The sequence below is a fragment of the Thamnophis elegans genome, unplaced genomic scaffold, assembly GCF_009769535.1.
Source record: "Thamnophis elegans isolate rThaEle1 unplaced genomic scaffold, rThaEle1.pri scaffold_88_arrow_ctg1, whole genome shotgun sequence".
Classification (NCBI taxonomy): domain Eukaryota; kingdom Metazoa; phylum Chordata; class Lepidosauria; order Squamata; family Colubridae; genus Thamnophis; species Thamnophis elegans.
This window is the reverse complement of record NW_022473912.1, coordinates 241,480-269,144: the sequence shown is the minus strand read 5'-3', so window position 1 is coordinate 269,144 and position 27,665 is coordinate 241,480. Positions and strand designations below refer to the sequence as shown.

At 42.0% G+C, this 27,665-nt stretch overlaps 1 protein-coding gene across 1 annotated transcript in view; it reads right to left on the bottom strand.

Annotated features, from left to right (window-relative positions):
• Positions 1-321: 321 nt before the first annotated feature.
• Positions 322-27,665, bottom strand: part of LOC116523666 (procollagen galactosyltransferase 2-like) — a gene marked incomplete at its 3' end in the record, with an annotated part of 40,792 nt that continues 13,448 nt past the window's right edge. The window contains exon 2 of the mRNA XM_032238793.1: positions 322-432. Coding sequence (XP_032094684.1) covers positions 322-432 — 111 coding nt within the window. The remainder of the gene's footprint in view (positions 433-27,665) is intronic.

The following is a 27,665-nucleotide window of genomic DNA, read 5'->3' as shown; positions in this document are numbered from 1 at the left end:
CTGTAAACCGGTTAGAGAGGGCTGAAAGCCCTATGAAGCGGTATATAAGTCGAACTGCTATTGCTATTGCTATGATTATGGAATCCCCTATTTTTCCATGCACAAGGAAAATGCCTACTTGGCAATCCAATAAAACCTCTGTTATGTGTTATCCGTTAAGCAAGCATCAGGGGGATTCTAAGAAGAGGAAAACCCACCTATTTTCAAAATAAGGAAGGTCAGCCAAGAATTTTAACCCCAACCTGCATTCCCAAGCTTAATGGGCTGGCACTTGCTCCACCAAGTCATTTAGAAATTGCATTTCTTCCGTGCAATACTTACTGAGGCTCATCCATTGGCCTCCATTCGACATAGTGGTAGAGTTTTTGTACGTTCTTCAGCCATTCTCTCAGCATGGCGGTTGTGTTGTCAATGTTATGATCAGTGGCCACCCTAAAGAAAAAAAATAGGTATAGAAAACAATTACTTGCATTTATGTCCCTTTTTTTCCGATAGAATTTTTTTTTATTTCCCATTTTCGTAGCATATAATCACACGTATACTATTACATAGTCAATATCATGTTGTATTATTAAGTAATTACATCAATTCATCTTACCATCAACTACCAAAGGGGGAAAAAAAACAGTTATTGGCTCTTCTGCTCTCCATACACCATATTTATACCTTATAGGACACTTTCTTCCCCCTCTCTCCTCCCCCTTTCTACATCCTTTCCTCCCTCCATCATTTTCTACTCTACTTCCCCTGCCTTTCTCCTCCTCCTCTCTCCCCTTACCACTCCTCCTTATACACCTCATCTTCCCCCCTCACCCTCTCTCCTGTCCCTCTCTTTCTTCTCATCCTCTGCTTCCACTCTTCTACATCCTGTCTTCCCTCCATCATTTTCTACTCTACTTCCCCTCCCTTTCTCCTTCTGCTCTCTCCCCTTACCACTCCTCCTTATACACCTCATCTTCCCCCTTCACCCTCTCTGCTATCCCTCTCTTCCTATCTTTCTTCTCTCCTCTGCTTCCCACTCTTCTACATCCTGTCTTCCCTCCATCATTTTCTACTCTACTTCCCCTTCCTTTCTCCTTCTCCTCTCTCCCCTTACCACTCCTCCTTATACACCTCATCTTCCCCCCTGACCCTCTCTCCTGTCCCTCTCTTCCTATCTTTCTTCTCCCCTCTGCTTCCCACTCTTCCACATCCTGTCTTCCCTCCATCATTTTCTACTCTACTTCCCCTTCCTTTCTCCTTCTCCTCTCTCCCCTTACCACTCCTCCTTGTACACCTCATCTTCCCCCCTCACCCTCTCTCCTGTCCCTCTCTTCCTATCTTTCTTCTCTCCTCTGCTTCCCACTCTTCTACATCCTGTCTTCCCTCCATCATTTTCTACTCTACTTCCCCTGCCCTTCTCCTCCTCCTCTCTCCCCTTACCACTCCTCCTTGTACACCTCATCTTCCCCCCCTCACCCTCTCTCCTGTCCCTCTCTTCCTCTCTTTCTTCTCTCCTCTGCTTCCCACTCTTCCTCTCATTCGCTTGGTGTATTTCAGCTTCTGAGCAAACTCCCTTTTGTGTTGATGGTATTTATAATTCCATTTCAATATACATAAAAAAGAAAAAATAGCAGTATACATGTACAATCATAATACCTTAAAGTCCAACACCCCTCCATTTATGTCCCTTTTATCACCTCTTTGAAAAAGCAACTGCAGGCCGCTAGAAGCTACGCTATTAAGACTTTCCTAAAAAAAGAAGATATATACTAGAGAGCAGCTTCTCCAGGGCACTATCCTCTACAGCAGCATTTCAAAAAGGATATTGACAAGAATCAGAGAATCCTAGGGTTGGGAAAAGCCATTCACGTCTACCTCCCTGCTCAACACAATAATCCAAATTAAAACATTCCAGACAGTTGACTGTCTAGCTTCTGCCTGAAAAATAATCAAATCAAGGGGAGCCATTCCGGGTCATTAGTTCCAGTGTTTGAACTGTTCATAGTTCACTGAGTAAGATTTAGTTCTGAACAACTGCTTTCTAATAAAGGTCGGGATAATTCATCAGTTGGAACGAAGTAATTACGGTAGGTTTTCTCTGAACACAATACTGTTAACATTTTTAACAGACACATGGTCATATTCATATATTTATGCTTGTGAATACTAGGTGGATTAAACTAATGACCCGAAGGCAGGGCAGAGAGAGGTGCAGAGAGTAAAATTCTGGTAAGGGCTGCTCATAAGCCCAGGATTTCCATAGCTGACAAATAAGGGTGACATCGATCGAGGCTTGCAGCTACTTTGGAGCAATAACATTCTCTTAGAACAGTGGTTAACAGAGTTGGAAGGGACCTTGCAGGTCATCTAGTCCAACCCCCTGCCCAAGCAGGAGACCTTACATCTGCCTCCACCTAGGATTGAACTGACAACCTCATGATTGTGAAGCAAGAGGTCCACCTCTAGGCCACAGCACACTCGGGACCAGAGGTGGGTTCCTACCAGTTCGCACCTATTCAGTAGAACCGGTTCATCAAATCTACTGAACCGGTTAGAAGAGGTTCCACCAGTGGACCCGGAAAGCAGGCCACACCTACAGAAGAGGTTCCAAAATTTTTTGAAACCCACCACTGCCACACACACACAGACAGACAGACAGACAGACACAGAGAGAGAGAGAAAGAGAAAGAAAGGAAGAAATAAATAAAGAAAAAAGAAAAAAGAAAGAAAAAGAGTGCGAGAGAGATGAAGGGAAAAAAGAAAAAAGTGACAGAGAGACAAAAGGAAGGAAAGAGAGATAGATAGATAAATAGATAGATAGATGATAGATAGATAGATAGATAGATAGATAGATAGATAGATAGGGAGAACACATGGGTGGCAAGCCACTCCCATCAGGTCACATGGCTGGCAAGCCACTCCCACAAAGGAGGCCACACCCACAGAGTAGGTTCCAAAAACTTTTGAAACCCACCACTGGTCGGGACCCCTTTGGGGGGGGTCGAACGACCCTTTCACAGGGGTCGCCTAAGACCATTGAAAAACACATATTTTCAAAAAAAATACGGAAAACATAAAATAATCTTATGGTTGGGGGTCACCACAACATGAGGAACTGTATTAGAGGGTCGCGGCATTAGGAAGGTTGAGACCCACTGTTTTAGAAGATCAGAGAGATTACTTATGAGTAGTGTTCTGGCCCCCACTTAGCCTGTTCCCAAAACTAAAGTCGCACAAAGCTTGCCAAAAGAAAGCCTTTATCAGTCTCGGCTCACGCTGGCTGCGAGCCCAAAATAAACATAGATAAAGTCTCTTGCAAACAAGGGTTACGCAGCAGAAGGCAGAAACAAAACTCTTACAGCACCAAGTTTTCAAGAAGCAAAATCACTTATCCAAGTGTCTCACAAACTCAAACAGGAATGGAACTGAATTCTCCATGAACAAACGACGAACGTTGACTTCTGCAACCAGGGCGTGGCACCCTCCGTCCTTTTATCTCCAGAAGACCACACTAACGAGCCCCAGCTGCATTGTTATTCCTGCATCCCGACTCAACTCGCAGCAGCAAACTTCTGCTGAGTCACAACAGAGTAGTATCTTCCTATTCAATTCAAATGACAAAAGGTACATTTCTCACCAGTCCACTCTGATAAGGGCATCCAGTCCAGAAAATCGTCTGTCTTTCTATTCTGCTTGAGGACACATTCCATATTATCTTACCTACGTAGTTCTACAAGACCAGGAGTGTCAAACTCAACTTCACAGAGGACTGCATCAGGGTTATGTTTGACCTCAGAGGGCCATGGTGGGGATGGCCAGCTCAATGTTACTCATGTTGTGGAAGCCCGAGTGAAAATGGGCTCTTGAGTTCCATTTTCTCCTGCAATCCTCTACCAGAGGAAATGGAGCTCGGGAGAGCCGCCCACAGCCCTTACGAGCTCTGTTTTGCTGGCAGAGGCACCGCAAGTCAGTCTTTTGCTATTTCAAGGGAGCCCCACAGGCCAGATTGAAGTTCCCGTAGTCCAGATCCATCATCCCCCCCCCTGAGCCTTGAGTTTGACACCCCTGGACTAGAGCAACTAAGACCAGCCCTTTTATCTTTTTAAATTTGGCAAACTCTTTAAAGTGACAAGTGGTGAGCCAGAATAGGATTGGTTCAGTTATTCCACACACACCCTAATTTTGAAACACCTTTCCCAGACGTGAAGACCATTGGTACTCAGACTTCATACTATTTTAATCAGCTTTGGTTGATCCTGTTTTATTCTATCCTATCCACATTGTAGTTTATAATATTGTAAAACGGAGGGAAGGAAGGAAGGAGGGAGGGAGGGAAGATAGGAAGGAAGGAAGGAAGGAAGGAAGGAAGGTTAAAGTCACACCTGGTGCATGTTCTGATTATGCATGAAAGTTTCTCTTGTGACAGCTAGGAATATATATTTCCCCATCAACAGAAGATTCTAATCTTCTTTATTCATTTAATAAAGGATCTTGCAATTGAATTCTGTGGCTCTAAGACAAGATCTGCTTATGGAAAGTTAAACCTTTTAAACTGGGGAGATGACAGCAATTTTAGCCATCAACAACTCAGTGTAGAAATGCAAACATTCCAATTCCAGCATATCACCTTTTCTGTTTTATTGAAATAATAATTCCCCTCCTTCTTGGTATGGGAAGATATGGATGTAGAAACTTTTACTGAAGCAAAAAGGGAGAAGGGGGGGGGGGAGAACTAGATGCACATCTGTGCTTCCGTTTAACCTGCCAAGCAGAGGAGAGAACATTATGAAAGAAACACAAGACTTACACACATGTTCTCTTCATGGGGGTGGCAGAAAGTTTCTGGGTCATTTGCGATGTTATATGAAAAAGCTAGAATTGATAACTTGTCCAAGAGGAGATGAATACATTCACTGCAAACATCATGAAATTTAGAGCAGAATACAAAAAAAAGACGGTTGCCAATTTGGATTTTTGCATCTTCTTTATTAAAAAGAAATAACAAATCGGATCGCGTTTTCAGTTCTCCTTCACGCTTGTTTCATATTTCATATTTTGGATATTTGACTAATGGCCCATTGGTAGCCTTAAGATATTTGCCTCCTAAAGCTGCAAGTAAATTAGGCATAAGATTTCAGACCTAAACTTTTGAACGGCCTTTTTTCTAAAAGTCATGAGTTTAGTCCTTGTGTTAGAAAATATACTCCTAAACAGATGAAGAACGTTTCTAGAAGCCAAACGGTTGTGAAATATTTTTATTTAAAAGCAGTGAGCATATTATCATGTATACAGATGCTTATACTCCCTTGATATCAAATCTATATACACACACATACAAATTCCTCTACATTTAAAATTAGTCTTTTTTTTTTCTTTATGGCCCACAATCCAGTTTTACTACATATTCTCGTAGCCATCATCTCGTTCCCTAGTCAGTACTCTCTGAAAAGAAATAAGGGAGGGAGGGAGGGAGGGAGGAAGGAAGGAAGGAAGGAAGGTAGGAAGGAAGGAAGGAGGGAAGGAAGGTAGGTTTTTAGAACAAATCATTTATAGGTAGAGACCAGGGGTGGGTTCCTGCCAGTTCTAAGCTCTTCTATAGAAGAGGTTCCACAAATCTACAGTGCCATTTAGAACCGGTTCCAGCTCCCTCCCCCTGTCCATCCGCAGATCATCAAGATGAAGAGCGAGAGGAGGAATTCTGGGAGTTGAAGTCCACAAGTCTTAAAGCTGTCAAGTTTGAACACTCCAGGGGTTTTTTTCCTAAAGAATTAGGGGTGCGAGGGTCTTGTAACTGGACAGCTTTAAGACTTGCATGCTTCAAATGCCAGAGTTTCTGAGCCAACATTTTGGTTGCTAAGCAAGAATGTTGTTAAGTGAGTTTCACCACATTTTACAAGTTGGCCACGCCCATCCAGTCACATGACTGCCAAGCCACTCCCACCTGGCCACATGGCTGGCAAGCCACTCCCACCCGGTCACATGGCCAGCAAGCCACTCCCACAAAGCAGGCCACACCTACAGAAGAGGTTCTAAAAATTTTTGAAACCCACCGCTGGTAGAGACTGACAACTTAAAGCATGATATCCAACCAGATATTTATTTCACTGAAAGGTAACTAAAAGAAGAGGAACATTCTTATTTGGCAATAAAATGGCCGACAGCAGCAATTTTGTATTTAACAAATAGAGCGTTATGACATCTAGATAATATTCAGCAAATTGGTCAGAGAATTAACGAAAAAAATCGATCTTTCTTCCATGTGTACATCGCTATTTGGAGCCTCTGCTTATTTACTTTGTGAGTCTTGTCAGGGAGCAGAGAACATTTTGCTTTTTTTTTTTTAAAAAAAATCCTGCTAGGAAAACTACCATAATTTCTACCGAAAGAAACACTTTGTGCTTCCCGGTTTCCAAGATTAAGTACCACATTGTGGTTTATGCAGAACAGGCAGAGAAAACACACCCCTAATACAAACATAAATGTTTACTCACCTATTTCCCCAACGTAATATGAAATGCAATATACTCTTATTAGTTCGGGCAGCAATAGCAATAGCAGTTAGACTTATATACCGCTTCATAGGGCGTTCAGCCCTCTCTAAGCGGTTTACAGAGTCAGCATATCGCCCGCACAGTCTGGGTCCTCATTTCACCCACCTCGGAAGGATGGAAGGCTGAGTCAACCTTGAGCCGGTGAGATTAGAACCGCTGAACTGCAGATGACAGTCAGCTGAAGTGGCCTGCAGTACTGCACCCTAACCACTGCGCCACCTCGGCTCTGGATACACAATATGGGATACACAAAAAAATGTGCCCCACTAATTATTATGGGCAGAGAAACATTACGGAAAAAAATTAAATTCCAGTACACTTGCACACCATAACGATACCAAATAAAATTTTGAAGGTTTCAGTGATACAATCAAAGCAATCATTATGGCATTTGTATACAGGGTGAGTGAAAGATACTTGTTCAATATTTTGTTGCACTTTCAAAATACTATATTTTTCCTCATTGGAGAGAGGGAGAGAAAATCAAGATTCAGGATTCACCTTCTGTTCATAGCAGGAAAAGTTTCAGTTAGATATTTTTTAAAACTCAAAAAAAAATCCTATGTTTCCCCTAGAGCAGTGACAGCTAAATTTTTCCAGGCCGAGTGCCCAAAGTGATTGCGTTCGCAAATGTGCATGCACGTCCCCAAATCCAAAAAATGCAATGTGCGTGGGCCTGGCCCCTGTCCATGTGCACCAGTGGTGGGTTTCAAAAATTGTTCGAACCTACTCTGTGGGTGTGGCCTCCTTTGTGGGAGTGGCTTGCCACCCATGTGACTGGATGGGAGTGGCTTGCTGCCCATGTGAACGGATATGAAGATGCCGACGACACTTGTCAGAACCACCTTAAATGACCTCACACACAGCACTGGCATGCATAAGAATAGGATGTAAACTTGTGTTTTTTATTTATATATATATATATATATATATATATATATATATATATATATATATATATATATATATATATATATATATATATATATATATATATATATATATATATAAATAAATAAATAAATTTTAAAAAAAGATTTTATTGGTAAAAAGAAAATACAACATCCATAACTTGTAAAAAGCAATACAACTACATTTCGAGATATTCCCATACTATCAAATCATTATAAACATCAAAGGTTAGGTATCTTATTCCTTCCCTCCCTCTTCTCTTCCCTCGTTTCTTCTTTTCCATATCCTTTTCTTCCCTCCCCCCCTTACTTCCTTCTCCCCTGCCTTCCCTCCTTTCTTTTCTCCTTTCCTCCTTTCCTTCCCCCTCCTTTCCCTCCCTCGATCCCCCCTCCTTCTCACATACCTTCCCTCCTTCCCTTCCTCTTTCCCTCCTCCTTTCTTTTCTCTTAACCTCCCTCCTTTCCTCCCTCCTTCCTTCCTTCCTTCCAACACTCCTTCTCTCTCTTTCTCTCCCTCTTTCCCTCTTTACTACCCTCTCCTCTTCCCTCCCTCCTTCCTCCCCCAGTTTCTTCTCTCTCCTTCTTTCTTCCCACCTCCTTTCCCTTCTCTTCTTTCTCTTCCTCCTCTTTATCCTTCCCCCCTTCTTCTGCCTTTCCTGTTCCTCTCCTTTCTCCTCTCCATCCTGACTTCCCTACTGTCCTCCTTCCCTCCCCTCTAACCTTTGTTGCATTTACATATTTTCCTCTGCTGAGGACAACCTGGTTCTCTTTTCCTTTCCTTGCTTAAAGAGGCAAGGATTATAAATCCTCTCGCCTCATCTAAAATGAAGCTTAATTGCTAATTCCATGCAGGTAGTTATAGCGGATTTCCTATCAGCTTTTTTAAGTTTTCCCAACATTGTAGTCTAACAAAATTGCTCGACGGTGGGTTATCACCCCTAATACATTTCTCCTTTCGCTTATCTCTCAGTTGTTGTATATTGTTCATTTGAGTTATTGGTTTAATCGTATTAGGTTAGTCAGCTATCTCTTTTTGTGTCTAAGTCTTCACTGACTCCTCAAGCCATTTGTACAGCTTCTCCCAGACTGTATAAAAGTCTGTATCTTCTTTGTCGTTAATTCGACAAACTTGTGTTTTTTAAAAAAAATGTTGCGTTGTTTTAATGCAAACCAAAGATGCCTTTTTAGCAAACTTGTGTTTTTTAAAAGGCATCTTTGGTTTGCGTTAAAACAACTTCAACACACGCAATGTTCTGATTGCACCACAAACGCAGTAGTCATCCTTACCTTTCACAGAGGCACTGAGTTTTATAAATAGGAGCATGATAGTGTAGAATAATCATATCCAAGGACCAGTGGTGGGTTTCAAAAAAACTTTGGAACCTCTTCTGTAGGTGTGGCCTGCTTTCCGGGTCCACTGGTGGAACCTCTTCTAACCGGTTCGGTAGATTTGACGAACCGGTTCTACCGAATAGGTGCGAACTGATAGGAACCCACTTCTGATGTGCACCCCATGTGCCCTGCTCCCTCGTCCACATGTGCACAGCCCCCCCCCGTACGTAGCCCTGCAGCCATGCATGTTTGTGCAGGGGTCCCTCACATGCACCCCGCTGTCTGCACGTATGCATGCGGGGGGACCATCCCCCCACGAATGCACGACAAGAGACCTGACAACCAGTTGGCCAGCAGGAGGCACGCATGCATGCATGGTGGAGCTGAACTGGGGTGACAGCTCATGTGCCCACAGAGAGGGTGCTGCGTGACATCTGTGGCACGTGTGCCATAGGTCCACCATCACAGCAATAGAGGATCTCTTTAGATTTGCTCCAGAGAATAACACATGGGCTACTCTGGTTGTTTATATACTCTATACAATTATTTGCTGCATGTTTTAACTTGCAGTCTTAGCATTAACGTCTTAGCATTAACAATCAAAAGGTATTACGCAGCAACTATTTTTCGTTCTCCTTAGTTAATGGAAGGAGAAATGAAAAGTGCATCAGAAGCTGAAGTGGGAAAATACAGAAAGCTTGCCAACAACTTTGTTTGACCAACTCACACAAACCGTTAAGATTCCAGTAACTACACAGCGATTGCGCAAAAGAAGATTTATGGGGAGGCACATCTGGCCAACAGTTGTCAGATTTCTAATTCTAAATGAACAAATAGAGCCGAGGTGGCGCAGTGGTTAGGGTGCAGTACTGCAGGCCACTTCAGCTGACTGTGATCTGCAGTTCAGCGGTTCAAATCTCACTGGCTCAAAGTTGACTCTGCCTTCCACCCTTCCGAGGTGCATGAAATCAGGACCCAAACTGTGGGGGCAAGTTGCTGACTCAATTTGCTAAAAAAAAAAAAATTTATAAACCGCTTAGAGAGGGCTGAAAGCCCTATGAAGTGGTATATAAGTCAAATAAATAAATAAATAAATAAACAAACAAACAAACAAACAAACACATAAACACATAAACACATAAACACATAAATACATAAATATGTAAGACTACAGATGCCGTAAAGAAAAAAAAATTAATAACAGGATCAAAACTCATAATCTTCACTCAGAACTGCCAACAGTTTGCTTCAGCGAAGAAAAATAATGCTTCCTCAGAATTAGAAAAGTGTTGTGGCTAGTTCTCTAACGCAGCCACGGAAGCCCCAATCTAGTCTTCACTACTGGACAAACTTCCAGATGTGTTGCAACCACATCACCCAGAATTCCCAATCAATATAATATTTATTTATTTATTTATTTATTAGACTTATATACCGCTTCATAGGGCTTTCAGCCCTCTCTAAGCGGTTTACAAATTTTTTAGCAAATTGAGTCAGCAACTTGCCCCCACACTCCGGGTCCTCATTTCACCCACCTCGGAAGGATGGAAGGCTGAGTCGACCTTGAGCCGGTGAGATTTGAACCGCTGAGCTGCAGATCACAGTCAGCTAAAGTGGCCTGCAGTACTGCACCCTAACCACTGCGCCACCTCGGCTCTTCCAATATCATTGGAAGTTCTGAGTTTATTAACTATGGATATTGCTTTCCTTGTTCAAGTGTGTGATCTAGCATCAGAAGCAAACTTAGGGAAGACAGGGATTTCATTACTGTACCATCCCTGTTCTGACCCCCCCTTCTCCGTCCAGGAACGAACGCCGAAACCAACGTAAATAAGAATACTTTTAATCAGCCCAGACTCTCGTTGGCTGCAAGCCCAAAATAAACAAAGAGATAAGCACTCTGGCAGCAAGTCCTACCAAAACTAGGCAATGCAAACAAGCTCTCACAGCAAACCAATTCTCCAAGTTGGTTTCTCTGAATCGTCAACGTTGACTTCTGCAAACAGGGCGTGGCACAAGCAGTCTCCTTTATAATCAGGAGAGGATCTTAATAAGCATCAGCTAAACGTAATCATCTCCTACAATTACTCAGTTGTTTTTGCCACCGAGTAGCCCTTCGATGGCGTGCATCCTGAAACAACTCACAAGTGTTTTCCGGAACACTCCCTCTGATCCAAGGCTCCGCCGCCACCTGGTGGCCAACCAGTCTCTCCTCGCCCTGCTCGGAGTCGGCACCCTGTCCAGGGTCCTCCACCTCCTCCAGGGCCGACTCATAAGACCCCTCGCTGTCGGAGTCTGGCAGCAGCTCCAATGGCTCCTGATGGGCCACAACCAGGGGTGGGTTTCAACCGGTTTGCGGCGGTCCCTGCGAACCGGTTGGTCGGCGTTCCCGGAAGTAAGTAACTTCCGGGAATGGCGAAGGGCCCACCTGCGTGCCCCCGCGCCCGCTCCTTACCCGGTTTTGACGAGTTCTGTGCTTCCACGCATGCGCAGGACGCATACAGCGCCTGCGCGATCCTCCAGGAGCAGCTGGAGCATCGCACAGACGCTAGTACGCATGCGTGCGCCGCACACGTGCACGAGGACGCCGCCGGCCCCATTCCAACTGAACCGGTTGGAACAGGGCGAGAAACCCACCCCTGGCCACAACACATCCTTATTGCTTAAAAAAAAAACAGCCTCAAGGTGATAGTTGAAGTCCATCCCTTTTTATGTGCCATATGTCAGAATTAAAAAGAATGGGTCTTCAATTGTGCAGACTCAAACTTCACAATTGAAGCCCCACCCTTTTTAATTCTGACGTGTAGCACACAAAAAGGGATAGATTTCAACCATGCAATTGCAATCACTGTTTTCTCTTTGATTGATTTATTTCTACCGCTTTCCCTGATGTCTCCAATCATAACACCTCAACAGTTATCTGCATTTTTCTACAAGTCACTTAAGAAGTGTAATTTGTCCAGGATTCTGCAGAAACCCAAGGGTAGAAATTGGCAGCTGATTTTAGGAATAGCAAAATTTTGTTAAAATTTTTGCAGAGAAAGATAAAAACAGGAAAAAAAATATATAGAATAAAAAAAGAAGAGAATGAAAAAAAAAGAAAGTCTAGTTTCCAATTTTTATAGCTATTTTAAATGCAGATATAAATTTACCTCTTACTCTTAAGATTCATCATAATTTTTATTTCTTCTGTAATCAATTTTTAAATCATCAAAACCATAAGTCACAGGTTCATCTTTTTGTTTCATCAAAAAAGTTTATAAAGGTTTCCAGTCAACTATAAAACTAATTAATGTCTTTTTCTCTTATCAAAGACACCAATTTGGCTATCTCTGCAAGTTCCACTCATCTTCAAGGACCCGTTCCTCCACTCTGGGTAATGCAATCTCCCTGCAATTTACCTAATTTTATGAAACTCCTAAATTAGATATGGGGGGGGGGGGAATTCTGCACTGAATCTGAAATGCAAAGACTGTACTTTAATTTACTTTCAACGCCCTTTTAATCTGCTTGTCGATGCGCCTACTTTCGGACTAGATAGGAGAAAGCTATCTTTTCTCTAAGGAGAAACTAACAGTTTACTTACAAACCTCACCGTATGTTAATGTTGACTTTCCTTTAAAGCAAGTCTTCCTTCATTTCGTAGTTCTCAAGGTGACAAATTCCTTTAGACACTCTGCTCTTAATCTTACTTTCCTCTTGAGGATCTATTCTGACAAAGATAATGGTTCTCAGAAGAGAGCTACAGGGGGAAAAATGCTTTAAAAACTCATAATTGCAGTCTCAAATACCAGCCTGTCACTATTAGCCTTCCTATCCTAAATGATGTATGTAAAGAGCATTTTTCCTCTTTCAGTTTTCCTCATCAGGCATTTTCCAGTCTGACAGCATAGGTAATTGAAGTAATCAGGTAAATCACTTATCAGTAAATATTTTCAGGAATACCAGCCACCGGGGCTTTTGAAAAATCTAACTATTTTTTTGTTTGTTTCAAAAATCAAAACAATTCTTTAAAGTTAGCTTAGCAAGGAGGAGCTATGTTCAATGTAAAGATGTTATCAATTTTCTATTCTTTTTTCAAATATATTTTGGACTGTTTTTGTTAAAGATTTATACCGTGTATGGGTTCTGGGAAGTCAGGGGAGGAGGGGTTGGGGGGGAGGATGGGAGGGAGGGATGTATATTAGGCTTGACGAGGGGTGTTAGATTTTAAAGTAATATGATTGCACATGTATACTGTCTTTTCTTATTTTTTTTCTTTAAAACTAAGATATGTTAAGTACATTGATATGGAAGCATAAATACCATCAACATAGAATGGAGTTTGCTCAGAAGCGGAAATACACCAATAAGAGGAAGAGTGGGAAATAGAGGAGAGAAGAAAGATAGGAAGAGAGGGATAGGAGAGAGGGTAAGGGGGGAAGATGAGGAGGATAAGGAGGAGTGGAATGAGGAAAGAGGAGAAGGAGAAAGGAAGGAGAAGTAGAGTAGAAAAGGATGATGGAGGGAAGAAAGGAGGTAGGAGAGAGGTAGAAGAAAGAGGTGTATGGGGAGCAGAAGAGCTAATAATGGGTTTTTATCTTTTTGGATTATTTTTCTTTAAAACTAGGATATGTTAAGTATATTGATATGGAAGCATAAATACCATCAACATAGAATGGAGTTTGCTCAGAAGCGGAAATACACCAATAAGAGGAAGAGTGGGAAATAGAGGAGAGAAGAAAGATGGGAAGAGAGGGATAGGAGAGAGGGTAAGGGGGGAAGATGAGGAGGATAAGGAGGAGTGGAATGTAGAAAGAGGAGAAGGAGAAAGGAAGGAGAAGTAGAGTAGGAAAGGATGATGGAGGGAAGAAAGGAGGTAGGTAGAAGTAAGAGGTGTATGGAGAGCAGAAGAGCTAGTAATGGGTTTTTATCTTTCTGGGCGTTGATGACAAGAGGAACTGATGTAATTACTACTTAATACAATAGGATATTGGCTATGTAATAGTGTACATGTGATTATATGTTATGAAAATGGAAAATAAAAAAGTATTTTATTAAAAAAAAATCAAAACAAAGGCACACACTCTTTTTCTATCAGTCGTGCAGCTGAACCAATAATAGACCCTGAGTGATTGAACAATGCAGGATAAAGACAACCAGCCAGACATCTGGACCAATGTAACAATGCACAAATTATATAATTGAGCCAAGTTCCAAAAGGGAATGTAAACAGAATAGAGTGTTTTACCTTAGAACAGTTTTACCTTGGAGCAGTGTTTCTCAACCTTGGCAGCTTTAAAGTGTTTGGACCTCAACTCCCAGGATTCCCAACCAGCATGCTGGCTAGGGAATTGTGGGAGTTGAATTCCACACATCTTAAAGCTGCCAAAGTTCGAGAAACCTGGCCTTAAGAATTTGGCCAGTGATAAACCCCGTGGATGTCATGCCAATCACAATGCATCTACATGAGCAAGTCTTGAAATCCTGCCAGGTAGTGAAATTTTGCAAAAAACATGCCATTCTTGCACAAAATCTCAGGAAGTTTTGGCCATGTATATGTATATTATTATTATTATTTGATATAAATACAATGCATATTTAATTACTTACAAACACTAATTCAACATATTGGCTGGGGGGACTCTGGGAGCTGACATTATAAAAGCAGAGATACACTGCATTAAAGTTTTAGCACCTTATGCATATATATATATATATATATATATATATATATATATATATATATATATATATATATATATATATATATATATATATATATATATATATATATTTTTAAAGATACCAGGAAAGATAAAATGTCAGCGTTCCAAGTATCACGTAGAATTAAATCAGAGTCCAAGGCAAAACGATCCTTAAAGTTCCAATTTAATGAATCAGACATCTTAGCACATCTGTGTTAATCCCAATTCTGGAAATTACATCAGAATCCCACCCAGTTAAAAGTTCATGATCTTGTCCCCACACCCACAATCCATCACATGGTGCAATCTTCTTCTTCCACCCTAGCGTCTCCACCCAGCTGCTTCCGATCAGGTGCAAAGGTGCGGAGACAAAAGATGACCTTGGGCTTCTAGCAAAGAATGAAAACAATACATTCCACAATCCTACTCCTTTCTATTCCCCCCTCCCAACTACTACACTAATGAAACAGCATAATGAAATAAGAGAAAGTGTGGCAGGCCAAAATTCTAAAAGGAATATAATTGTAGGCCTGACATAAACAAGCATAAAATCCTTTACAACTAATATATGTACCCAAGCTTAACTCTCTCTCCCCCACTTCCCAACTCATGTTCAATATTGCAGTTTTCCTGAGACAGATAAGACTTATACTCAGGGGCATCGGAATGGATGCTCTCGTGATAATGATCACAACACAAGCTCTAGTGCACTGCAAACTCACTTCCTTTTGCATCATCTGCATGCAACATCACACCGTAGCTACAAAAGGGCAGAGTTTGCAAACACCTGTTTCAGGTTCCCAGGTCAAGAGTGGAGACCAAAATATCACCTCTTCCATCAGCTCCTCAGTGCCCTTCCTCTACAGCTCATCACAAAAAAAAGTGCAATAAATTTACACAAAGGTTATCATTCGGCTTTAAAATATATCCCCCCCTCCCTGGTTTTCTGTGAGCCGCCCTGAGTCCCCTCAGGGAAAAGGGCGGCCTACAAATGCTAATAAACTAAACCAAACCAAACCAAATCTGCATAGATTCCATCAGAGGTGGGTTCCTACCAGTTCGCACCTATTCGGTAGAACCAGTTCGTCAAATCTACCGAACTGGTTAGGAGAGGTTCCACCAGTGGACCCGGAAAGCTGGACACACCTACAGAAGAGGTCCCAAAAATTTTTGAAACCCACGACTGGTCCTTGGATATGATTATTCTACACTATCATGCTCCTATTTATAAAACTCAGTGCCTCTGTGAAAGGTAAGGATGACTACTGCGTTTGTGGTGCAATCAGAACATTGCGTGTGTTGAAGTTGTTTTAACGCAAACCAAAGATGCCTTTTAAAAAACAAGTTTACATCATATTCTTATGCATGCCAGTGCTGTGTGTGAGATAATTTAAGATGGTTCGGACAAGTGTCGTCGGCATCTTCATATCCGGTCACATGGGCGGCAAGCCACTCCCATCCGGTCACATGGGCAGCAAGCCACTCCCACAAAGGAGGCCACACCCACAGAGTAGGTTCGAACAATTTTTGAAACCCACCACTGGATTCCGTGTACAATTAAGTTCACGCAGCTTAGTGCTACCTAAGCATAGTTCCAACGGATAGAATATGTCTATGTATATCTAAGACTGCAAGCGAGTAGATCTTGGTGATCTAATCAGAATCAGGGATTTGCTAACACAGCAAGAGAAACATTGCCAAAATCAGTCCTTTTTAATTCTGACGTCAGTTATATTCCTGCGGTGCAGCTTTTTGGAAAATTACCTTAAGAAACAGACAAGGCATAGTTAGTTCTTTAGCCCTCTGCATTTCTAAACATGACTCTGCATTTTCCTCTCTTGAAAGGTACCCCTGTCTGATGAATAAAAAGGCAGAGACAAATTGAGTCTACCATAGCTAAAAGCATAGATAGAGGAGCAAAGAGCTGAATATTGTGTTACTGGAAGTGGAGAATATACTATGACTACAAAACATTGTACCTAATGGGCCTATGTGCGGACACATGTAGATGACCACAGAGCATCTTCAAAACAGCTGTAAGACTGTGTCAATGCTTCAAAGAGAAAATGGTTTGCAGGGCCCTAACATTTTCCACAATTTCCCCCAAACTCTCTACAATATAATTTCCACAACATGTGCCTTTTTACATGTTTACAGCAAAACTATTTACCACAGAAACAATGGAAACAGTGAAATCCAAACTTACCACCCCCCGATACACAGTATATGAACTGACTTGGCCAGTGGGGAGAAATTCACACTATTAATTAACCGCATCCTATTTTTGGTCATATGAGGCAAGCTTTTAGGTGGCAGAAATTGGTGGCACTGTTCCATTTTTCTGTTCTTGCTAAGATTCATGTTTCGGACATGGGAAACTGTCACAGATGACAGTTGTCTTCAGGGATGGTCAAGGACCTCGTGTCCATTAATTGCCAGACCATTTGGTAAGATGGACTATTTTACAATCGAGTCACAAATATTATGGGATATGTCGACTACTAAGGTCTGCCCTAGATCAGCAATTCCTGAATACTTTGGCCTCTGAACACCTTTGCATTCTTTTTTTTTAATTGAAAATTTTTAGGAAAAAAAAACTTTTGCAAATATTTACGTCCTCCCCATTCGAACCCCACCCTCCCCCAACCTTCCCCCCACCCGACTTCCCAGAACAAATACAGGGTATAAATCTTTAACAAAGATGTTCTAAAATAAACTTAAAGAAAGTTAGTATCATCTTTCATTTGAGCTTTAACTCTTTTGTTAGGCTAACTCTAAACTCTATCATTCCTTGCTTCTTCAGTCATAAAGTATCTGGAATTTCTTAGTCCCCTATTTATTTTGAATATAGTCAATCCATCTTCTCCACTCCAGTTTATATCTCTCATTGGAGTGGTCCTTGAGATATGCTGATATTTTAGCCATCTCTGCTAGGTTTGTTACTTTTAATGTCCATTCTTGAATAGTAGGCAAGTCTTCCTTCTTCCAGTATTGCGCCACCAACAGTCTTGCTGCCGTTATTAAAGCACCTTTACATTCTTAAAGATTACTGAGGATCTCAAATACCTTTGGTTTATGTGGGTTATGTCTATCAATATTTACTGTATTAGAAATTAAAAGAGACATTTTAAAAGTATTTATTTATTTGACGGAAAAGGTGTCAGGGGATGAGAACTACTGCCCTGGATTATTAAGTAAATCCAGATAGGAATAGAGAGGCTATTCTTACTTTCGGTGGCAAGCGGATTCCATGATTAATGTCACGAAACCAAGGAAACTTAAGAATGAATAAACAGTGTTTTTACCATTCAGCTGCTCAGGGATCGGTTACACAGATGATTAGGCGGTTCTCCAGATTAAACAGAAGGGAAAAACTGTTTCTTAACGTTACACAAAAGAACAGCTTTGTTCAAGAAATGAGTGTCATTTCATCTCTTTTGGGTTGAAATTCTGTACAAGCGCTTCTTAACAATAATGGACTAGCTTGCACCTGTTTCCAGCAAAGCTGAGTTTGCAAAATATCCCTTTCCTTCTCCTCTCATCAGAATACCAAGTCTGCTGAACGAATCCCTTTTATATATTTCTATCCAGATATTTATTTTATTTAAAATACTCTACCCCATCTTTAAACTGATGGGGTGGCTCAGTGGCTAAGACCCAACTTCTTTCCTCAGTGGGTCATTTTGCCCTTAATCTACAGTACACCACAAAGAGATATTTCTCAACTTGACTTCCTAACACTAACCCTAATCCTGTTTTCTATTTGGTGAGCGGCTACTGTGCTACCAGGGGACACAGTGGCTCAGTGACTAAAACGCTGAGCTTGTCGATCAGAAAGGTCGGCAGTTTGGCGGTTCGAATCCCTAGTGCTGCATAACAGAGTGAGCTCCCGTTACTTGTCCCAGCTTCTGCCAACCTAGCAGTTTGAAAGCATGGAAAAATGCAAGTAGAAAAATAGGGACCACCTTTGGTGGGAAGGTTACAGCGTTCTATGCGCCTTCGGTGTTTAGTCATGCCGGCCGCATGACCACGGAGACGTCTTTGGACAGCGCTGGCTCTTTGGCTTTGAAACGAAGATGAGCACCGCCCCCTAGAGTCTGGAATGACTAGCACGTATGTGTGAGGGGAACCTTTACCTTTACCTTACCCATCTTTAAACTAGAACTCTGAATTTTGATTTGTGTATTTAACACATTGACATGCCTCTGGGCGGCAGTTAAAACAATATAATTCAAAATTAGCTAAACTTAGTTAAATCCAGTGATAATATGTATAGTTAAATAAAAATTGATAAGGATAGTAATATACACAACGTTGAGCTGTTATTATAAGTAATAATTGGATATGAGAAGGGAAGGTTAGAAATATTTTTGGACTATATATAAAGATTATTAATAACAATAATAATAAAAAAACAAAATTAGACACAGCTAAGTTTTAACTAGTAGAGGGAAAATGTTATGATATAGGATATAGTTAATTAAAGAAAGGATAATGATAATAAATTATATACATGGAGGATTAGAAAATTTTGGTATTGAAATATTATGGATGTTTAGCTAAAACAGGATATGAGGATTTAATGTGAATGGAGGATTTTATAAATAAGTAAATATAATGCCAGCATGTGGTTATGTATGAATTCTTGTATATTTTATGATGAAGGACGTTTAAATAACAATAGTCAAATAAAAGTGGAGGCATGATGATGGTAATATAATAAATATTTGAGTTAAGATATTTGAATTAATATGAATTATATTTGATGACGGTGGAAGAGATGCACGAAAGCCTTTTGTAACCAGCTGATACACTTTCTACAGTATGTAAAGAAGGAGGAGTTGTATGTTTGTTTTGAAAATTAAAAAAAATTACAAAAAAAACACAATATACCGTAACATGTATCAAAACACTTTAAAAACAATGCTTATATACAAACAACCAAGCCATAAATTAGCCAATAATATTTTACTCCAATGAGTGTGTGAACTGACCTATGTAGTTAGTCTATAATTTAGTGTAATGAATAGAGTAAGTTCAGAGGTATAGCAATAGCAGTTAGCAATAGCAGTTAGACTTATATACCGCTTCATAGGGCTTTTAGCCCTCTCTAAGCAGTTTACAGAGTCAGCATATTGCCCCCAACAACAATCCGGGTCCTCATTTTACCCACCTCGGAAGGATGGAAGGCTGAGTCAACCCTGAGCCGGTGAGATTTGAACAGCCGAACTGCAGAACTGCAGTCAGCTGAAGTAGCCTGCAGTGCTGCATTTAACCACTGCGCCACCTCGGCTCTATCAGTCATATAGTCAGTAAGATCCCTTCTTCCACCAGCAAGTCAACTTAGGGGAGAAGAAATAAAATGGTAACAGCTGAATGGGGGCAAAACAGCCCAATAAGAATGTCTATAAGATCTTGGAAGGGGCATTTGTGGGTTCATGCTCACAGTCTTAGCAAGCCTTCTCTTGCATGCTGTAAACAGCAAATTTGAACTCCAGTGGATCATCGGGAGTTTCTCAGCATGATCCCTGTGAAGCAACACTTTTAGGGAACTGAAAGTAGTTTTGTTTTTTCCAGTTTTCGACTCGCTTGCAAAAGTTTCTTTCATCAGAAAAGAAGGATGTTACTCCTGATATGAATAGAAATGTAAAAGGTATGGTAAATCTTCAGTTCTCTAATGCTAATGCTAATCTCCCATGTTACACCCCTTTTAGGCGGCCTGCACTGGTTGCCGGTTGTCTTCCGGGTGCGATTCAAGGTACTAATTATGACCTTTAAAGCGCTCCATGGCTTAGGCCCAGGATACCTGCGAGACCACCTACTGCCACCGGTAGCCTCCCACCGTCCAGTGTGATCCCACAGAGTTGGCCTCCTCAGGGTGCCGTCGGCCAGACAGTGTCGGCTAGCGACCCCCAGGGGGGGGAGCCTTCTCTGCGGGAGCACCTTTCCTCTGGAATGAGCTGCCCCCGGAGCTTCGTATGATCCCCGACCTCCGATCCTTCCGACGCGCCCTAAAAAGTTGGCTTTTCCAGCAAGCCAGCCTGGCCTGAACAAAACAAAATAAATTATTGATCACTGTTAATTTTAATTCGATTTTTTTTTTTAAAAAATGTCATTGTCAATTTTAATTGGGTTTGGGATATTCTATTTAATTTTTTGCAACTTTTGTATTACGTGTTTCTTTTAATGTTGTACGCCGCCCTGAGTCCTTGGGAGAAGGGCGGCATATAAATCTAATAAACCTAAACCTAATAAAATACATACGTATACCTAAAGCCCTTAGCTAGTAAAGGTAAAACGCTAACAACTATCACTCTCTTTTTTTTTTACATTGAATATTTAGAGACGCAGCTCTGCAAAATTCCAATTCTATGCTTTGCAGTGCTATTAGGCAATCTCATTATTTCATCAGCCCCCTGCCCATGGATTCTAAATATATTTTTGCAACCTCTGCGTGTAGTTTCACTTCTTCATTCCACACTCCTGGAGGGTCCATGCTGCATGTATTATGATGTGTTCGTGCCTAGTGTATACGTACTTATTGCATTGCAAAAATTCCTCTGGGATTCCCTATAAAGTGCTTAAGCTCTCAAAAACAGGTATGCCACAGAGAGTAGCAAAGGCCTCCAACTACAGACCACCTTTTCCAACCCAGAATTTGCTGGAGATCACAAAAACTGAGCACCATTCTTTAGGATATTAATATTAATGGATGACTGGATGCTCAAACTTCCTGCCGTGAGCCTAAGCATATCAAATTCAAAGAAAAGAGGCAACAGTTTTATGTCATTTGTGTTAAGAAGTTAAAAGTTTCAGGAATAGGAGGGAATTAAAAAAAAGGGCCAGGAACCAGCAGAAAATCTGGGCAGAGAAACATCTTAGGGGTTGAGAAGATGCAGGGATCAGGGCCAGATTTTCCTACAGGCTAACTAGGCTTCAGCCTAGGGCCTCAAGATCAAGAGGGGCCTACATTCAAATTGTTAGCAAAATTAAAATTACACTATTCTAAAAACAGTGAACACTAAAACACTGAACCGAAAATAAGGAGAAATTCTACGCATATGACTAATAAACAAACATAAAAATGTATTGGTTAAGATCGTTTCAGCGCCGCGGCAGTTGGGGAGCCCGCCCATGTTCCCGGCACCGGCGGTCGGGCAAGAGGCACGGCCGCTCCCAGTAGCTGCCCCATCGACGCGGAGCCCACCAGCGGCCAGGCAGGTGAGGGCGAGGGGGCCGAGCCGGGCAGCTGAGCGCAGCAGGGGAGGCGGCTGGCCTCGCTGCCTTTGCCGCAGAGCAGAGCCACCCTCCGTCAGGAGGCCAGCTATATATATTGATATATATTGATATATATCACAGTAATGATGTATTTTATTGTCTCTCATGTAATTTACAAACTTAAAAATGGGAGGTGAAAGGGCCTCACAAGTGGAATAGCCTAGGGCCTCTTTTCATCTAAATCCGGCACTGGCAGGGATATATTTGTGTAAGGAGCATTTTGGATGGACATTTTGTATGATGGTGAAACAGTGAATAAAATATAATTTAAGGTTGTTCTAGACAGAGTTGAAATGCAATTTTGGAAGGGTGAGTGTGTATGTGAGAGACAGCATGTGGTTTCTCTGCAATATGAAGGATTCAATAGAGAGGTTGTGTTTTTCAGATGAGAACCTGTCTTGTACGCAGGTTCTAGGAAACGTTATTTATCTTTCAACCTTAACAGTAAGCCTTTCTTTCAACTTGATGTTATTAGACTGGCTGGGTCCTCCATCTGGTAAACATTTATTCTCTTATGACAGTCATTTCGTGGTCACAGCCGTGACAAACTTTCAACATGTTCAAATGTGTTCCACAACCCAAAAATGTTCTAAAGAAGTTAGGAAAAGCTATCCTCTGCTCTAGGTTGAATATTCTCTGCCCCCACTCAATGGGTTGAATTCAATACAACTTGACAAAAAAAGACCTATTGTAGTGGTAGGGAGGAATAAGATACTAATCTCCAGGGCTAAGCATACCTGAAAATGATTTAGAATTATTCTGGATTTCATGGGAGCACTGTGCCTCTTTCTTATTCACTGAAGCAACCTGATATTTTCAGAACTTTTTCATAAGTCAAAGAAAGATGCTACGAATTTTAAAAAAAATACAGTTGATGAAACTTCTAAATCAGTTATATATTGAGCCGAGGTGGCGCAGTGGTTAAATACAGCATTGCAGGCTACTTCAGCTGACTGCAATTCTTCAGTTCGGCTGTTCAAATCTCACCGGCTCAAGGTTGACTCAGCCTTCCATCCTTCCGAGTTGGGTAAAATGAGGACCCAGACTGTGGGGGCAATATGCTGACTCTGTAAACCGCTTAGAGAGGGCTGAAAGCCCTATGAAGCGGTATATAAGTCTAACTGCTATTGCTATTGCTATTCTCAGAGACTTGCATAAACTTGGTAAAAGTCAACCTGCCCAGCTAGGCCAAAGCCATGCCAAAACACTTCAAACTATGAGCCCTACTCATCTCAGTCCACACCAATATTCTTTTGATCCTGTTCAGTGCCCTTTCATCTCTGGTAATTACTTTATTTTATTCATTTATTTATCTCTATCCTGCCTTTAATATTTTTACAAATAACTCAAGGCATTGAGCATATCTAACACACCTTCCTCCTCCTATATTCCCCACAACAACAATCCCGTTGTGATGGAGCACCCACAACTTCCAGAGGTATTCCACTGGTTAATTCTTCCCACTGTCAGGAAATTTCTCCCCAATTCGAGATTGGATTTCTCTCTGATAAGTTTTCATCCATTACTTCTCCTGTCCTCAAGTGGTTTGATGGATAGATCAACCCTCTCTTCTCTCTGATGTTCCTCAGCCCTCGAAGAACGGCTATCATATAGACTAGGCATACCTACTTCCCTTAATCTATGACAGAACAACAGAAGTCACGCTGGGTTAAAAGAACAGTGTAGGGACAGGCTACTTCTAAACATAATAAACAACAAGGAAAAATAAATAAATAAATAAATGGAACTACGATTCTCCTCGGTATTCACTTCTGATGGATACTCATTTGTAGATGGGGAACAAAGGAGATGGGCAGAATTCCCAACATCTTTCTCCGGGTGCCGTCGACTACACAATGTCGTCTGGTGGCTCCTCGGGGAGAGCCTTCTCTGTAGCTGCCCCGGCCCTATGGAACGATCTACCCCCTGAGATCCGGACCCTCCCCACTCTCTCAGCCTTCCGAAAGTCTGTTAAGACCTGGCTGTTCCGGCAGGTCTAGGGCTGCTGATCTTGTTCGAGCTTCAGCCCCATTAAGGTCGAGTGCATGTTGTGTCCTTTTTAATTCGCTTTGTCTTGTATTTTAAACTCTTTTAATATTTTTTAAACTGTTTTTATGTAAGCCGCCCGGAGTCCTTCGGGATTGGGCGGCATACAAATCCATTAAAATTGAAATAAAGTGCGTTTCCAACAAGTCCTGGGCTTGCAACCACAACAAAAACATCCAATGTGCAAGGAGTGGAAATACAATTAGAACTGGCCATCCAGTTCCGAGGTGGCACAGTGGTTAGGGTGCAGTACTGCAGGTCACTTCAGCTGACTTATCTGCAGTTCGGCGGTTCTAATCTCATCGGCTCAAGGTTGACTCAGCCTTCCATCCTTCCGAGGTGGGTGAAATGAGGACCCAGACTGTGAGGGCGATATGCTGACTCTGTAAACCGCTTAGAGAGGGCTGAAAGCCCTATGAAGCGGTATATAAGTCTAACTGCTATTGCTATTGCTATTGCTATTTATCACCTACTAAGCTAAAGGCCCTAGATGGGCTTCAGAGCAGCAGTAATTTCTTTGCAAAAAGAACTGTGATCAGAGAAGGCAGGGTTTCAGCAAGTTGAGAGGGAGAAAAAGAACAGACATTTAAAAGTAACCCAACTCCTTTCCCCAATTCTAATCCTCAACAGGGATCACCAACACAAGTATATATATCTTGTTCTTTAAACACTTGCACTCAGCAGAGACTCATATTAGGAAAATTTTCATTGCACAACCATTATCCACCGTCTTTTGACCTCGTCAAGCTCTCCTTCAAGTCTCAGGTATACGAGAGGAACTCTGGCAATAAACCTTTTTGGAAGCAGTTCCTTGAAGCTGAAGGCTGCCAAGCAGACAGCTATGATCTCACCAAGCTAAAATAACAACTCCTTGGGAGAGTCAGTCTATTTTATTGGTCAAGCAACCAATCTCTTCAGTGCCAGAAAGGAATCTCTCTGTCTTACCATCCCTTCCATCCCATCTTACAGTTTACATTAATTTTCAGATGAGACCAGAGGTGGGTTCCTACTGGTTAGCACCGGTTCAGTAGAACCAGTTCGTCAAATCTACCGAACCGGTTAGAAGAGGTTCCACCAGTGGACCCGGAAAGCAGGCCACACCCACAGAAGAGGTTCCCAAAATTTTTGAAACCCACCCCACACACACACACACACACAAACACACAAACACACAGACTCGCAAAGAGAGAGAAAGAGAAAGAACGGAAGAAAGAAATAAAAAGAAAAAAAGAAAGAGAGAGATTAAAGAAAAAAGGAAAAAGGGACAGAGAGACAAAAGGAAGGGGAGAGAGTGAGAGAGAGAGAGAGAACACATGGCCGGCAAGCCACTCCCACCAGGTCACATGGCCGGCAAGCCACTCCCACAAAGGAGGCCACACCCACAGATTAGGTTCAAATTTTTTTTGAAACCCACCACTGGTGCCAACCTGGCATACATAACTGAGACTTGGGTAGGCCTGGGAGTTGGGGGAGGTCTTCTCTAGGAAATATGCCCATCTGGATTTCAGGTTTGGCATCAGCTACAACCTCAGCAAAGAGGTAGGGCTGGGTGGCTTTGGCCATCCACAAGTTACTAAAGGTTCTTAAATGTTGCACTCAGAGTTAACTGGATGATCTCCTATCCACTGTTCAAAGAGCAGGTGGGAGGTGTGGCCAAGAGAACCTTTGTTCATGTTCATCAAATGCCCCTGTTGTGCCTTTTCCTCAACTGGAAGGCTCTTCAGTCATTCATTCACGCCCTGGTCTCCTCATGATTGGATTACTGCAATGCACTGTGCATTGGGCTGCTCATGAAGACTAACTGGAAGCTACAGCTAGTTCAAAATTAGTGGCACTAAGCCGTAATGGGTGCCTTACAGTATGCCCATGTGTCACCACGGTGCCAAACGTGCACTGGCTTCAGTTGGCTTCCAAGGGCATTTCAAGGTGCTGGTTATTACCAGTCAAACCCTGGATGTCATAGAGGGCCTGGATATCTGACAGAGTTTATTTATTTGCTAAATTTCTAGGCCGCCCAATCCCGGAGGACTCTGGGTGGCTTACAAAGAAAGAAAGAAAAAAGAAAAGCAAAATAAAAGAATAATTTAAAAATTCGCAACACGCATACATTTCTAATAGGGGCTGGACCTTAACACTAAGGTCAACAGCCCCAGGCCTGCCGGAACAGCCAGGTTTTAACAGCTTTCCTGAAGGCCATGAGAGTGGGTAAGGTCCGGATCTCTGGGGGTAGCTGGTTCCACAGGGTCGGAGCAGCCACAGAGAAGGCTCTCCTCCGGGGGACCGCCAGCCGACATTGTCCGGCTGACGGCATCCGAAAGAGGCCCACCCTGTGGGATCTTATTGCTTGTTTCCAACCAGTTCTTGCTGCCCCCACCATCTAGAAGAGCATCTCTCCAGACATATGAATGGTGTCCTCTAAAAGATCCCAGAAAGCTTTGGTCCCAGGCCTGGGGTTGATGTTCATACTTATTCAATGGCCCATTTTGTCTGGATGTTTTTGTGGTCTATTAGATTATTTTAGCACGCCTCCCTGATTCGATGTTTTTAGTGGTTTTTATGTTTTCCCTAGTTTTTGCAAACCACCCAGGGTCCACTGGAGTTGCGCAACCAATACATTTAAATAAATAAAAATACAAATGACAGGCAAGACTTTTTTTTACGCTCAGGCTAATCTTTATCCTCTTCAGGTTTTGTACTTGTGTATCAGATATTCAAATGGCCCTCGTTTTAGTGAATTACCTTTGAGTACCATAAGGATGGTTGTGCTGATCACAGCTACAGAAAGAAATCTAAGTCAGGTTGTTCCAGAAATCTGATAACTACTTATGAAAGGCACAAAGGATCATTCTGACCAACGCAATTTTCTGTTCACGGTTCGTGTGATTCACAAATAAAACAACAGAAGCCGCTTTGGTTTAGGAGGCCAAGAAGCTTCCTGGGAAAATAGTAAAATTCTGCTCAGAGAGCCGAGGTGGCACAGTGTTTAAATGCAGCACTGCAGGCTACTTCAGCTGACTGCAGTTCTGCAGTTCGGCTGTTCAAATCTCACCGGCTCAGGGTTGACTCAGCCTTCCATCCTTCCGAGGTGGGTAAAATGAGGACCCGGATTGTTGTTGGGGGCAATATGCTGACTTTGTAAACCGCTTAGAGAGGGCTGAAAGCCCTATGAAGCGGTATATAAGTCTAACTGCTATTGCTAACTGCTATTGCTCCCCCCCCTAATAAACCTAAGTTTTACACTTAATTTTACAGTTGTATGCTGAGATTATCTGTCCCATGTCTACATGATTAATTATGTTCCTCTTCATATCTCCAGCTCGGTCTACAAGAAAAATTCTGGCACATTTCTGAACTATTTTTTTTTAATCTGAAGTTGAGCATTAAAGCAATCCCAGAATTCCCTTGTTCTGGACTCTTTTCTTTCTTTTCTTTCAATTAGGTTGCGCATATTACTCCAACAGAATTGTAGCTTCCTTTGCAGCAGTGATGGGATTCAGCGGGTTCGCACCTATTCGGGAGAACCGGTTCGTAACTTTCTAAGCAGTTCGGAGAACCGGTTGTTGGAAGAAATCTTATTTTATTTTTTTCCTACTTTACAGGGCTAATCCTGTAAGGAAGGCAGGAAGGAAACATTCTGGTGTTGTTTCTAGCCTAATCTTTCTTGCCCTGCTTACAGAAACTGCCTCTCCGGTTAACCCTTATGACATTGTAACAGCTAAGGCGAAGCGCCCATCGACATGAGTTGGCGACAGCCACATTGTCACATGACCACCGAGTTATGCCTACCCAGCTGGTCATTATGGCAGAGAACCGGTTGTTAAATTATTTGAATCCCACCACTGCTTTGTAGCTACCTAGATGGATACTTGTAAATTTCA